Source organism: Hippocampus guttulatus, chromosome 12, assembly GCF_054856545.1.
Source record: "Hippocampus guttulatus isolate MCC_2025c chromosome 12, RoL_Hgut_1.0, whole genome shotgun sequence".
NCBI lineage: Eukaryota > Metazoa > Chordata > Actinopteri > Syngnathiformes > Syngnathidae > Hippocampus > Hippocampus guttulatus.
This window is the reverse complement of record NC_141272.1, coordinates 17,004,810-17,020,257: the sequence shown is the minus strand read 5'-3', so window position 1 is coordinate 17,020,257 and position 15,448 is coordinate 17,004,810. Positions and strand designations below refer to the sequence as shown.

Here is a 15,448-nt window from a genome sequence, read left to right as displayed (position 1 = left end):
GAATCACTTATTTCTTATGTTGTCAAATGCCCTTTACCGGTACAATGACAGTTATTAACTTACCAACAGTCCCTTACCTGTGAAAGGCCAGGGGACGGGGCAGGGTGGGGAATTGAGGGGGGTCCTGTTATAGGCTGTGGTGCTTTATTCATTTCATGGGGTTCTGCATCAGGAAGGAGAGGCACACCTCTGTACAGATCTTCAAGAAAAGAACAAGGAATTCAATGTTGAAGAGTGAAAACATTTGGCTCTCAACTGAGAGATGTTTGGTGTAACTGATGTTGCCTGCTCCGGCTCGGAATACTTACATGTATGAATCTGTAAGGAGTTGTGATTTCAAGATTTTCTCCTAAAGACATAGATAACAGCATTGTCAGATATGCCCATTATTTCACTTATCAGTTCTTTCTTTGAACATAATAAAATAGATACAGTCGCCAATGATTATAAGGTCATTTGATAAATAATGACATCATGCAAGACTTTTCGATAGCTAGTGAAATTTAAGCACATTTTACATGAACTAACCAAAGAGTGAGTTGTTTTGCGTTTTTGTGAAGCAACTTGCCTCCAAACAACCACAAACAGCAATGTGCCACTGAAGACTCATGACCACATCCATGACCCATTTTCATTATTATTGAGAGTGAGTTCAGTTTTTACATCAAACAAGAACAATGGTTAACACCGTTTTGCACTTCAAAAATCGCCTTACATCACACTAGTGTGATCTACATGCACACACCAAAGGAATTCTCTTTTAATTAGATAGATGCAAAAGAATCCTGATGGATTTTGCATTTTAAACGGTGGCAGTGTTTCTGTAAAACATGGGCGTGTCTGTTTGAAACCAAAATGACGATAGCCATACATAGCATCTAATAAATACCCGGTGTGTATTTACGCGAAGATGTGCTAGCGACTGTATCTCGCAATAAGGCATAGAGCAGTGGTTCTTAACCTGGGTTCGATTGAACACTAGAGGTTCGGTGAATCAGTCTCAGGGGTTCGACGGAGCCTCTGCTATGGAGATAAGACACCCGACTCAACATGTCAATTACAGTACGGTAGTTATAACACACCCGCTTGGCCATCACTGGCTGCAGATGATCACTTTATATTGCTTGTCCAATCAGTGCTGTGGGAAATTTAGTTCGCTTAGTCGTCAAGTGTGACTGTTGTGATAGAACGTCGTACAAAAAAAAGTATACTTACCTCTTGAAATTTTCTTTTCTTTTTTCTGTTTTTAATAATACGTTTTTTACATACTGTATTGAATTTGTAAAAAATATATTTATATTTATTTTTCATTAATGAAGGTTTCTGTGAATGTGCATATTAATTAGTTGGGTTCGGTACCGCTAAAAAGGTTAAGAACCACTGGCAGAGAGCCATCTCCATACCTGTCAACTTTTCGGAGCGCCAACCTGTATAAACTACCAAAACAATCCTTATAAAGAGCAAAAAATCCTTATAACATACCAAAGCATTTTATGTCAAAATAGAAAATAACGGCACAGAAAAAAACACGACATTTTCAATGATATTTATTGTAGATCTCCATAATACAATGTCTGGTTAATGTCTAATCATCATTCTACTTAGTGGCATTACTGTGTTCAGAGTTGTATTCCGGAAATGAAAGCATACAAGTAGACGAGCACCGTTCTGGGCAAAAGCAAACGGAACTACATGTGGGGGGGGGGGGGGGGGGGGGGGGGGGGGACGGAAATTTTCAGAATCCGTATGTTTTGTGCGATACGGCCATATACGTAAGATTCACCACAAAATCCGTATGAACTATGGCTAAACCGTATGAGTTGACAGGTATGCATCTCTGCGGTATGATGTGTTAACCGCATGCTTTCAGTGCGATGTGCTCGAACTTGGGAGAAACGCAATAAAACACCACCATCGTGTGAGTCCGTGTTTATATTGTTTCACCAAGATGACTCTTTAGTCTATAGATAGGTGGGACAGATGTGTACAGAGCACGCTTTCTTCGAGTAGCTGCAGTGTCAACCCACTATGCAAGGACCCACATGTCGTGGAATGAAATACAGTCAATGTGACTTCCAACAGAAACCGAACGTCTTGAGCAAGTGTGGATTGTGGAAATCCATTCCCATCACTACATAAGAAAGTTGTCAAAACGTTGTATTTGAGAATGATTTGTGAAGCTGCTTTCAAAAGCACACCAACAACTTTCTCCAATGAGGCAAAGTAAGGCGTGGACACAACAGTGATTGTCATTCAGCCTATTAGCCGGTGAACAACAATCCCATAAAGTAGTACGTAATGATTGTTTCAACATGAGAAATGCGTATGTGTTTATTTTAAAACGCAGCATTCTATTATGTCACTTGATTTGGGACTTAAGTGGTTTCTCGTTTTTACTGGCGTGTTAATTTCGAGGCCAGTTTAAACTAAGGCAAGAACACACACGTCGTTTGAGGATGCTGATGCTAAGTGGGAACTAGCTAACAGACAGGCTAATCCCTCAAAACAGCAGTACGACTCATAATAAGTAATTTTATACTCACTAAGATTTGGAATATTACGAGTATACCCATGTACATTTTTATGAATGATCTCCCTGTATATATATTTCAGTGAGATATATATACGGAATCTCACAGTCACCGAATTTATGTTTGGCAGATGATAAATAAGAATTCCACGTAAAAGGCGTTTCATTACCTTTCTCTCCTTGAGTCCGCAGAGCCGGACGGACAGAAAGTCCTCCCGGAAGCCGGTACCATCGTAATTCCGGCCAAATCCCGTCACTTGAAAGGAGTTCTCAGTCGTAAAAGGCAATTGGATATCGCATGCCCCTCAAAACTTCCACCGCCGACAATAAACTTCTGAGGAACGTTACAACAAAGTCATTTTTCTCAGTCGCTTTACTAGAAATACTGAATAGAAGTTGCACAGCCTTGTTTATTAAACTAATATATATATACCATTAAATCAGTCATACATCTAAAAAATATATAATGCACAGCCATGACGTTTATAACGTTCACTCGCTGTAGATGTGTTCTCACGTGAACTCAACTGATATTACAGAGTAGGTTTTATTGTAGCGACGTGGGCTAATATTTATTTTACAGCGGTCAAGACGGTTTCCACATGGTAAAACCAAGTCAAGCCAGCCGCCCCAATTATTGTTAAGACTGTCCATTGTGTGCATTACGGTAACACGCCGCCAACCAGTTGCGTTGGCCACCTTCAAAATAAATGCTTAAAATAATGCATGGAGATCAGTGCTTTGGATTTAAAATAAGACCAAAAAGGTTGGGAATCACTGTCCTATGCAAACAGACTCCAGCGACCGCTAAGCTTCCAACACGCACCACCACTTAGACTTGCCTCTGTTAGTAGACGCTTCTTATTAGAGGTGGAGTTTCAGATGCACTTTAGGATTCAGTAACGCCTGACCAACGCGACTGCTCGACACGCGCAAGTTTAACACTACAGTACGAACTTCTTTTGCATTTTTTTATTGTTACCCCGCCCCCCACACTCCCCTTCTAAATAAGATAAAAACATAAAACCAGTACATCTTAGTTTTGCAACACCCAGTCACGAGTAAGTCATGCTTACAATGTAACATAATAGCCTTGGATATGAGATTGTCTATTGTGCACGATGACGTTTTTTGTGCGTTGTGGTCAGACGCCAGCTTGGGAGGAAAGAGTGAACAGGCTACATTCAATTCCTGGTAGCGGTTTTAAAATTTGCCCCCTCACCAAAAAAAAAAAAAGCAATAGTGAAAAAAATGTGGGCAGCACAGTGGACAACTGGTTAGCACGCCAGCCTCATAGTGCAGAGATCTAGGGTTCGATTCCGGCTTCCTGTGTGGAGTTTGCATGTTCTCCCCGTGGCTGCGTGGGCTTTCTCTGCATAGGCTTTCTCTGCATACTTCGGTTTCTCCCACAGTCTAAAAACATGCATGGCGGGTTAATGGAACACTCGAAATTGTCCCCAGGTGTGATTGTGAGTGTGAATGGTTGTTAGTTTATGTGTGCCCTGCGATTGACTGGCAACCAGTTCAGGGTGTACTTTGCTTACTGCCCGAAGACAGCTGGGATAGGCCCGCAATCCTTATGAGGATAAGCGGATTGGAAAATGGATGGATGAAAAAAATGTACCAATGTTCATTTTACAACGTGGATCCTCATTTTATTTTTGAACAAACCATATACAGTACTGTAACAAAACAAACAAAAAAACAAACACTTTAATGATTTTGTTACAAATGAGGATGTAAATAGTAGGAACAAAACATCCGTTGCACTGAAAAGGCTTGGTGAATGTTGTGATAACTCAAAGATTTACAGGAGGGCTGGAGATGGATGTTGAAGATGTTTGAATGGAAGCCAAGCAAGCGCTGGTCCAGGGCAAATCTGTGTTGTGTGTATAAGGTCCAAGTGAACCTCTCCCTTGTCAAAGCAGTCCAATTAGCCAGACTCCCAACAATCCCCTTTTTAAGACAGTTGGGCCAGGTCATTGGCATCGCACCATTGCTCTTTCTAGCAATGTATTAAAACAAGTTATAGAGATAGCACAGAGCCATGGAGGGTTACCCTTGAAAACACAAGGAGGCTGGAGATAGGGGACGGCGGGTTGACAGTCTAGGTTTCATAGTTGGGGTTCTTGCGAAGAATAACAAAGCCCTCCAGGATGGGGGTGACAGGTAAGTACTCCTCTGTGGCCAACTCCGCTCTCTCTCCATGTGCCAGCAAAACTGGTGTTGTGTGGGTCTGGAACCCTGTGATGGCCTTGGGTTTTCCTGCTTGGCCCACAACATCCACGGCCTGAGGAGACATCATAAAAGCTTCAATCTTTCCTTGCAAATGTTCCCATTGTGGAATGAATAAAAGTTATCTTAATTAATGTTGTGAAATCATGGTGACTTCCTTGACCATTTACTCATGACATTTGTCATATACCGGTACTCTGGACAAGAATTTACCTGACCAACTCTGACAGAAACAGGCAGTGGTCGGAGTTCCTCGTCAAAGGTGACGAGCATACGCGGCTGCATGGCTGCTACCAGGCCATAAAGAATGTAATGAGATTTCCCCAGGATTACTGCAATTCACACAGTCACACCCAGGTGGAATTTTAATGCAAAGAAATCACTGAAGAATGATGATGAATAGTGAAGTGTGTGTGAAAGCAAAGAGCAAAGGCAATATGAACTCACTGTTCTTGACATCGAGGAAGGAAACGAGCGCTGTGAGCAGCCCAGCCACAGCAACCTGACTCATGAGCTGTCTGTCGCTATGGTAGGGACACAGTGTGAGTGTGCCTTTACCCAGATGAGTCAGACCCTGTAGATGCACAAACAGCACAAAGTCAATTGTTTGTCACAGACAAACACACGTTGCTTTGTGACGCCACCACACACCTGGGCCAGCCGAACCATGAAGAGGTTGTTTGGGTCTTTGGCATGATACTGTGCCAGCTGTCGTAGCATTGCAGCCAAGCGGGCATTATTTGTTCCTGGAAAAGTGGGGTGGGGGGAAATTTGTCAGTTAGAAATGGGATGGAAACTGTGATTAGGGGTGCTCCGATTGATTGGCACCAATCAGTATCGGGACATTTTTGTGGAAAAGCACCTTTTTAAGGCCGGTTGATCGCCCTAGGTCTGACATACAACTTTAAATATTTAGTAGCTCTAAACTCACCACTGCCCACCATGCCCATGGCGAAGATAGAGTTGTGTGAGACCTCAGGGTCAGCATCGTGGGAAAACTTGCTGAGGGTGTCCAAGATGTTCAAACGGGGGTTGGACACCGAGATGAGAGCCAGAGCAAGAGGCACCGCTCGCCTCAGAGTGGGCTCACCATAACGCAGCTGATTTAGAAAAATAGCACAAAAGACTTCAAAAAACTTCACACTGGTCAATAATTTGCAACGCCCACATGTGTGGTCTGACTTAGAGTCAAGATTTGTGAAAACATTACATTTAGCTAATTGTGACAAATGTGGTTCTGGCCCCACAACAGCAAATAAATAAAACATTGAAAACTGTTTAAAAAAATATATAATGGAATATGCAGCCTGCAAATCTCAGAAAATACATTCCGAGTCATTTTCAGACACCTAATGACTTTTGTAGTATGACGTAATGTCTTCAATTAATTCATGAATAAATGTAACAGACCTAAATAAAGTCCTTCAGTGAACAATAGGACGGAGGGTTGGGCAATGTGGCATTATTTTTATCGATGGTATGCCCTTCGCTTGCAAATGTTGGGTTTTCATCAGGGTTCCTAAAGGTTGTAAACAATTTCAAACATTTTTACAACCTTTTCGGAACCCCGATGAAAACCCAACATTTACTACAATCGCAAGCGTTCATCGCTCAGTGAGATGCGAGCTTGATGGAAAAAGCAAATGAGAATTCCATTCTTCCAAACTGCTCCTGGAAGCGGCTTTATTTTTCCTTATACCAAACAAATGCAAAGACTTAATTTTACACATCATTGCCTACAGATTAACACAACATATTACTTACTGCGCACTCACCAAAACCTTTGAAACTAAACACCAAATTACATTTGTGTGTCCAAAGGTCAGTATACTCAGTGGGCTCAGAGGCTCCAACAATAACCACAACAGGTTCCTGTTGTCAGTGTCGTGCTTGGAATGCTCCCTTAATGCAATGCATTACAGATTCCCCCAGGCCACGTGGGAACCTCTACTCTCTAATCCAACAGCCAAAGTGTGCCATTCAAATGGCTGCAGACTTAATTGTGTAGCTCAATAAATTATGCAATCCATTATTTTCCCCCAGGAAGCAATTGTGTGTCCAATCTGCCAAATTTTAGGGATGCGAAAAAGATCTTTCCTTTGTTAGAGAGAGCAGTGAAAAACCAAAAATGAAAAGTACTCACCAGATGTCCAAATGTCCGCAATGCCATCTCAGAGCCAATCTCCTCCCCCATAGCGATGAGTGCAATACCGAGAACAGCCACTCCCTAGGATGAAACAAAGTGATACTAAATCTAATAATTTTAGGAATAAAAAATGAAAATGTTCACCATTTACCTGGTGAGAGCCCATGTCAGCTGTTTCTTTCTTATCTTTGTCTTTTTTATCTTTTTTGTCCTTGTCCTCCTCTTTTTCCTTCTCCTTGGCCTCATAGTGCTCACTGCAGATGTGGAGAAGCTGCTGCACCTTCAACACATTGCCAGAACCTAGAACGGGTGATGACATAAGAAGATTCTCTCAACAAAATACATCTCCATTTATTTAGTCCTTTCACAACAGATGGGGTATTTGCATGTGCAAACAGAGAAAAATTAGTCAATAAAAACTAACCTGCATAAGCACATATATCGACGAGCGTGTTGGCAAAACTGCGGAAAGGTTCAGGAACAACTTGGAGAGCTGCCAGTGTGGTCTCGATGGCCTCTCCTTTACCTATGATGGAATAATGAAAGGGAAAATAAGACGAGAAAGAAGGGGGAAAAAATTGACTTGAGCCAAATTGCTCTATTTGTGGTAATCCATGAGATTTGTCAAGACCATTAAAAACAGTTCATGGAAAAATACCAAATGATTGCACCAGAAAGAGAATCATAGTAGTTTCATGGTCAAAGTTTTAAACGTGCATGTAACTTATTTACTCTTGTACAAAAAACACATAATTACAATTTAGCATTGAGATCAAACATTGGAGTATAGTATGAGTCGCAGGGCCAGCCAAACTATGACATTAAGTGTGATTAATTGTCCAAAAAAATCCTCTGTGAGGTGTTTCTGGTCCCCATTAACCATGAAAAACAAAGGATTACTCTAAATCAGTTACTGTATTGAAAATAGAATACTGGCAGAGGGAAATATATTGAAGGCGGCAGTAAAGTGGCTGCTGGACAATCAATGTGGAGCTCATTGTGGGAATGAGCAACAGTGAGTGACTGTCGCATTCATGCCGTTTCATTACATAGTAACAGAACCAAAATATAACCGCAATATTAGATAGTACAGTATATTACTGAATCCCTTGAGAATGAATAAAGTGTCTATCGATCTTTCTATCAATCAACCATATTGTGAATAACAAATAGATATAAACATACGTTCTAGATTGTGCGCACAGAATAAACATTCAAGCCACAATGTCGCCAATGTCTGAGCAGTCTCCATTGACAATGATTTTGCAATTTTTCTCGAAAATGAGATCAACTTAACCGCCACCTTTGGGTCTCTGGACTCCAGCAAACGACATTAATAAAGTTGCTGATTACAGAGTGAGGACCACCTCAATTGTCTGCGTTCATATCAAAGAGCAAGACTGGGTGTGTAATCCCTTGTTGAGTGATGTGTGAGTCTATTTGTGTGTACTGTCATAGGGCCTACAGGCAATAATTAGCACTGTAAGTTTAACTAACACTACTACTTTTTTTTTTGCCAGTAATTTGAATACTATTGAAACAGTAACTATCTGTAATCGTTGTTGATGGAAATGAGGGAGGGTCATTCAAAAACATTTAAAAGAAGCAAGCCAGGATGTGTCGTAGAACTTGTATCACATAGGTATCATTACTCTGAATGGAGTGTGGTTATTTCTGTGACTCCAACTTTTTTCCAGCTCACTACAGTTAAAGGTTTTCATGCCCTTCCCAAAAAATATATATTTTTTTTTTAAAAATACTGGCGATTGATTATTACCCAAATGGTTGAGTCCTAAACCGAGAGGGAGCCAGCGAGCATATGTGTCTTTCAGCTCCTGTTCGTTCTTCTCCATGATGGTCTGCACAATGGTGGAGGTCACGTCACCGTTACACGACCCCACAGCAATCATACCACATGCCAATGCTGTCACGCCAACCACCTGGATGGAAAATAAACCCAGAAAATTAGATACTTTTTGGGGGGCACATTCGAGCATGTGAAGAAAGATCAGCAGGTAAACCAATCATGCAACAAAACACACCTCCATGCTGGATTTTGAGTCGCCCATGACAGGCAGAAGCAAGGACAGGACATCTTCTCTATTCGAGCCAGCATAAGCTAAACCCAATCTGTAAAGGAAGATGTTAACATTTAGCATGTATTGAGAAAACTGATTCAACGTTCACCACAACGCAAGGTCATCTAAGCTGTAGGTACACATGCATAGAAAATAGAGCTGTCAAACGATTAAAATATTTAATCAAATTAAAAATGCAACTGTCATAGTTAACTCAAATGAACTAAAAAATTAATCGTGATTACTCACGCATTTTTTATCGTTTCTGAATTTCCCTTTATATTTTTTGCCCTATTTTTCCCCCATTTTAATGCTCTTTAAAGTTTTCTATGTGCAAAATGCAAATATTTACTGAAATAACAATTTCAATTTTCAATTTTACATGAACATTTTTCACTTGGAGCAGTTATTCACACATACTCTCACACAATATTACTGTCCATCAACAACAGTGAAAAAATATTTTGTCACACACCAGCTGCTTTAACAGCTCTTTTTATGGACTCAAAACAACAGAGCAATATAACATGATAAAGTGCATATCTAAGGGAAACTAGTACTCAGCCTATAGTGGATTTAAACCATGGTTGCATACTTCGTTTTTCTCAAGTTTGCTTTGAACACAGCAGTCAGGCTGTGTTGATTCTGTTGGTCCTTCTTGCGCGGAAGTCTCTCTACGGTTTGGTGTAGACATCATTTCGGATGACTACACTTGGTTCAATGACAACACTGGAGACGTTTTATTTTCGCTAGGTCGCTACCACTGCAGCGCACCGTCACTGTCAGACAAACACAGAGAAGCTCCACCAGCTCTATTTATATGGACACGGAACGCTGTAACCTTCCACACAAAATAGTTCCAAACAAGTAACAATCGCGTCAGTGGCATACATCGTATACCTGTATGATACAGGTAACTTTGGTCTTGTCGGTGGAGCAATCTGGCAACTTTTTAAAAGTAAACTTTCCATTCATAAACTCTTTAAGTATCCGTTTTCGGTGTCTCGCGCTGCCGTGGCTGGCAAAACAGACATGGGCGTGGACTTCTTCAGCGCGCTTGTTGTTTCGTTTCTGGTTTATTTATAGAGCAACGTAACATCCGCTTGTGACGTGTGCCACGTTAATCTCGCGAGAAAAAATTTAATCCCGTTAAAATTCATTAAAATTAATGCCAATAAAAAAGCGCTAAACTGACAGCTCTAATAGAAAATTGTCGACCGTTCAGCGTTTAACGTTTTTTATTTTTTTTGGTTACTTGTCCTCACCCAAAAATGGCACCTATCCTCATCGTATTACTGTTGTGGAGGACATAGTCTGACAGCAGGGCCAGGGCGGGGTCACATTCATTCCTCACACCTGAGTTTACGATGCCACATGCAAGGAGAGCACCAGACTGTAAAAGAAGATGACAAAAGGTGAAGAATTAAGCAAGATGACCTCCTGTGCTGCAATTACTAAGGCAGAGCAAAATAAAAATATGTGATGTCTAATTTACCTTAATGTAGTCCTCAGATGAGTAAAGATATTTATCAATTTGGGTCAGGCCACCATCTACATCCCACAGCAAGATCATCCCAAGAGACGCTGCAGCGCTTAACATGCCTTGAAAATGTCAAATCACACAGATATGATCAGAAATACAGAGGCAGAAAAGGTTATTGTTATTACTATATATTCAGTTTTCAGTACCATGGTCCTTGTTCTTGTACAACCATTTGTTGCCATCATCTGTTAATAGTTTATCCTGTCCAAATGCTGCATTAACAAAGCCATTCACAAAGGAAGAAGCCAGGTTCATACGGGCCGAGTCCACCTGGGAGCCGCTACCGCCAAACCCTTGAACACAGAAAAAGAAATTCCTTTGACGTGTATAAATAACAAAACATATAAAAAGAAAAATAATTCACTCGTCATTGTGTAAAATGTAAATAAAACAATTTTGTTCAATTTGAAGCACTAGCCTGGACACATGCAATTAAAGTAGTCGATCATCACAAATCCAATGTCTGACTTCCCTTTTCACATGCAGGTGTATTTCAAAGACTTACTATTATTTTCCAGGTGCGTTTTGTAGATGTCATCTGGGACTTTGGGTTCCATGATGTCCAACTGTGGAGGTCAGAAATAGTGTGTGACAAGATTTTGATTAATACTTCAATATGTTGCCGCAACCAGTGAATACAGACCATCCGAATGATACTTTGAGCTTACGGACCTTATGGCCACAATGTATGCAGAACATGCAGTCAATAATAAATGCTTCGTTGAAAATAAGATACAAAAAGAAATAGATATTTAATAAATGTAAAACCCTCCACAACTTGTCACATTATTTGCAGTGTCCCAGTGAACGCGGTAGCTAAGGTTTGACATTGCCGGCAGTAAGACGTCATCATTTCCGGTGAGGGTTGTCTGCTAAGGATGCCCGATGTCACCGATTCTGTTGACAAACTTTATGGACGGAATTTCTAGGCGTAGGCAAGGTCTTTAATGTGCCTGGTTTGGTGGTCTCAGTATAACATCTCTGCTTTTTGCAGAAAACGTGGTACTGATGGCTTCTTCAGGCCATGATCTTCAACGCTCACTGCAGCGGTTCCCAGCCAAATGTGAAGCGGTTGGGCTGAAAGTATACATCTGGTCCTCAGTCGGAAAAGAGTAGAGTGCCCTCTCCAGGTCTGGGATGAGATCCTGCCCCAAGTGGAGGAGTTCTAATATCTTGGGGTCTTGTTACTAGTGAGGGGAGAATGGAGCGGGAGCTCGACAGGGGGTATGGGTATGGTGCAACATCTGCAGTGATGCAGACTCTATATCAGTCCTTCGTAGTGAAGCGGGAGCTGAGTCGCAATGTGAAGCTCTTGACTTACCGATCGATCTCTGTTCCTCCCCTCAGCTATGATCATGAGCTGTAGGTTGTGAACGAAAGAATAAGATCCCGGATACAAGCGGCTAAAATGAGTTCCCTCTGCCTTGTGTCAATGCTCTCCCCTAGAGATAACGTAAGACGCTTGGTGATCACAGAGGGGCTCAGAGTCAAGCCGCTGCTCCTCGGCATTGAGAGGAGCAGATGAGGTGGCTCAAGCATCTTATCAGAATGCCACCTGGACACCTCTCTGATGAGTTATCGTGGGCATGTCCCACTGGCAGGAGGTCCCGAGGATGAACCAGGGCACATTGGGGAGATTATGTCTCCCAGCTGGCTGGGGAACACTTTAGGATTCCCTAGGAGGAGCTGAATGAAATGGCTATGAAAACGCAAGTCTGGGCTGCCCTGCTTAAGATTGCCCCTGCAATCTGAACTCAGATAAGTGGAAGAGAATAAATAATTGAATGAATAAATTATAAGATAAGAAGTGAATACAAAAAATTAACAAATACAACTCATCATGATTGTAAGACGAGTTGGAAAGGTTTGACCCCGACATTAATCTCGCAATTTATGTACCGGTAATTCCGCATTCTTCCCCTCCACCCTTTATTTTCCTACCTCTCTGGCCAACGCCAAAAAATTGCTGTTGAGCTGCACATTGGACATGATCTCTGTCAGGTCCTCGTAATCTTCTACATCTTCATTAAGCTCCAAGAACATGCCATGGCGACCAAGCATGAAGGACATCTGCTTCTGAATAACTCTTCAAGGAAAATTCAATGGCGTTAGTGAAAATAATACATCTATCTGTAGCAACAATTACTAAATGTAATGCTGCAGAGCAGTGCTCTTCATCTTAAGGTATAAAGTCCTCACATGTCTTTGCAAGAAGTGAAGATGTTTTCGACGAGCTCCACATCATTGAGCATCAGGGCCAATCGAAGAGCCTCTGGATGCCGGTTGAACTTTCTGAAGATCTTCAAGGCACACCGTAGCAATGCAGAGTTTTCAGGCTCCGGAACATAGCTCACACAACTGGAACAGTGATGGTTAAAATGTCAAATACTTTTTGAGGACCTAATTACAGTAAACATACCAAACATAGTGATTATAGCAAGTTATAAAATGAACATACCTTGTGAGGTAGAGGCAAACCTTGCCATAGGCGTTCTCATCGATGTAGTCCTCCAGCATGTCCAGCCTCTCAATTTCCATCAACAGGTCACAAGCCTCATGCTCAGCATTGTGTGCCATGTTGTAAGGTACAATTTCCTTCACCAGCTTCAGCAACGTCTCCTGCTGGGTCTTATCGTTTTCCTCCACCTCCTGCCACTCTTTAGCCACCTCGCCAGCCAGGTGCCTGTGAAAGACAAGGGTTGATTTTCTTTTTCAGCATGTTATCTTTATCTGAAAGCCAACTTGAAAAGTGACTTTTTTTAAAAATATAGTGCAAGGAAAATTCTTTTGGCGACTATATTTAGTCAACACCAATTACCGAACATATTCGTGTCCCCAGGAAGCCAGCTCTTCCTGGGAGCCCAACAGGCGATACTTCAGACACTCCCTCTCCCCACTCATTGTCATGGCCAGCACTGATACCACATCTGCACAAAAACTCTGCAAAAACAATAGTATGAGCAATTTAAAATCAATTTCATTGGCCCATTTAAGCGTGAATCAGAGTTTCCACTCCTCAAGATTTTGTGGGTTGGTTGTCAAGCTAAGGCATGCTACACATAAATATGTTTTAAATCTTAACATTTAAAGTATGTATTCATGTAGGTATGTATTTCATTTATTTGTCTTTATCTGTGGGAGACCGAACACAGAACAAAACAAAAATAAGGTATTTTATAGTTTTGGTTATATTCCGTGTGGTGTGCTCCGATAATCTCCACACAGAGGACCACAAATATTAAAATTCTGTTCTGATACCAGTCTACAATCCAGTATTCCAATCACAAATGATCTCATGAACACAAAGACGAGTCTACACTTTTAGGTGTGCGCTGATTGCTTCCCAAGAAGTAAGACGGCAACGTCAGCAAGAAAAGACTTCCTGCCATCTGGATAAGCCATGTTAATACAAAAATCCAACACTGAGTAAGACATATTTGGTTTCATTTACAGCAGATTTCTTGTTTGTTAGTGAGGGGGCATCTTAGATTGCCTAGGTTATTTTACATTATGTCACTGAGTCAAATGGCTCGCGAGTAGTCAGTTTTCAATACAAACATGAAGATTTTTGGTCATAAATATTGAACACCTTTAATTGTTTGGATTGTCTGCACCGACCTGTTTCAAACCCTATTATTGGGACAAATCCACTCTGAGCACACGTCACCAAATGCAAATCTCATTTGACATTAGATAGCCTGCATTTGATGTCCTTGGTCAGGAAGGGGAAAAAAATAGCCTGGTGCATTTTAAATGTATCCCGGTGTTTTTTATCCTGAAGCACACCAAGTTTATGCTTGCCATAGGAAAAGTGCTCTACTAATAAAATTTACATCTACTGTCTTTATCTGTGTACCCACAGAGCCTTACTAACAGAAATTTGTAGGTACAGCCTTGCTGGCAGAAAGTTGGAGGTACATTTATCTGCAAGATCTTACTGTGTATTTTGCTCATACGCAATGCACCTGAATCAATCTTATACCTTGTTTTCCCCAGGGGCCATGATTTCACAGATCTCTTTAAGCTTGCCGTAATGTGGGCGCAAAAATTTGAGAGGCTTGGGAACTGATGTCATGGAGGTGGTTGAAGAACGAATCTGCCTCCGCAGCTCTTCCAATGCAGGACGGTACAACGCTGTGTCCTTCTCCTGCAAAGGAGGAAGTACAGGTTGGGTTAAGGTCAAGTCTTATTCTCAAATGTATTGGCTAAAATTCCGAGTATTCAAATGATTAAATAGTCACCCCCAGTCGCTCCACCATCATCTCCAAATCCTCTTGTAACTGCTTATCTTCCTCTGACTAAAAAAGGACAAAGACAGAACTTATGAAAAGTCAATAAACATGTTTTGGTATTTTCAAACATAAATGGTACAAATATCGTGAAATGGCATCACTGTGCAAGGTTACCGTTAGCATGATATGCTAAAATTAGCTTATCAGTTAGCTAGTGTCGGCGACAGAAGATAAATCGTAGATTTGTCTGCGCAACAATAACGCGCCTAAGATAAACGTTACGACCAGATTTTAAAGTCTGACAAATAATAACAACACATGTGCTCTTTACGCACGTGTATTTAGAATGACAGTCACTGAGGCCTGCTGAGCCATGTTGTCAAAGTGGCAGTGACAAGGCAAAATAAGCCGGCTTGGCCCCGTGGCTTGAAACAACAAGCACAAAGCAGTGTTCACCAATTCTTGCTCCTCTTTCTTCTCTTTATCCTTCCCCGAAGGTTGCGAGTCCTTTTCCTTGTTCTTTTCATTCTCAGCGGATTTTTCGGACTGCTTCTTGTCTTTGTTTTTGGAGTCCTCCATGTTTGCAAGCTCCTTAAACGTTCTGCCGATAGAAAGATCAACCAGAGAGCGGAAGTGTTTCTTTTTCTTTGCCGTACAGAAATGCTGGAAGTTGTTTATTTACTG

General features: G+C 41.3%; 2 protein-coding genes across 5 annotated transcripts in view; both read right to left on the bottom strand.

The window, feature by feature from the left end:
• Positions 1-2,811, bottom strand: part of eif4g1b (eukaryotic translation initiation factor 4 gamma, 1b) — a 39,620-nt gene extending 36,809 nt beyond the window's left edge. For 3 of the 4 annotated variants that reach the window (XM_086124997.1, XM_086124998.1, XM_086124999.1), the window contains exons 1-3: positions 2,701-2,811; positions 309-349; positions 78-199 (exon numbers count right to left, since the gene is read on the bottom strand). In XM_086124997.1, the coding sequence (XP_085981123.1) occupies positions 78-152 (75 nt within the window). In that variant the 5' untranslated portion in view covers positions 153-199; positions 309-349; positions 2,701-2,811. The remainder of the gene's footprint in view (positions 1-77; positions 200-308; positions 350-2,700) is intronic. The other variant, XM_086125001.1, reaches the window with a different exon arrangement.
• A 1,348-nt stretch (positions 2,812-4,159) lies between these two features.
• psmd2 (proteasome 26S subunit ubiquitin receptor, non-ATPase 2) lies at positions 4,160-15,402 on the bottom strand. Its single transcript, XM_086125678.1, has 21 exons — positions 15,221-15,402; positions 14,774-14,830; positions 14,515-14,679; positions 13,351-13,472; positions 12,991-13,215; positions 12,732-12,890; positions 12,474-12,618; positions 11,038-11,098; positions 10,679-10,825; positions 10,485-10,591; positions 10,255-10,382; positions 8,954-9,041; positions 8,689-8,851; positions 7,336-7,437; positions 7,063-7,211; positions 6,909-6,992; positions 5,697-5,865; positions 5,417-5,511; positions 5,213-5,339; positions 4,979-5,097; positions 4,160-4,820 (listed from the first exon to the last, which is right to left on the bottom strand). The coding sequence occupies exons 1-21, from the start codon at positions 15,341-15,343 to the stop codon at positions 4,638-4,640; spliced, it is 2,718 nt and encodes a 905-aa protein (XP_085981804.1). The 5' UTR covers positions 15,344-15,402; the 3' UTR covers positions 4,160-4,637.
• Positions 15,403-15,448: the final 46 nt, after the last annotated feature.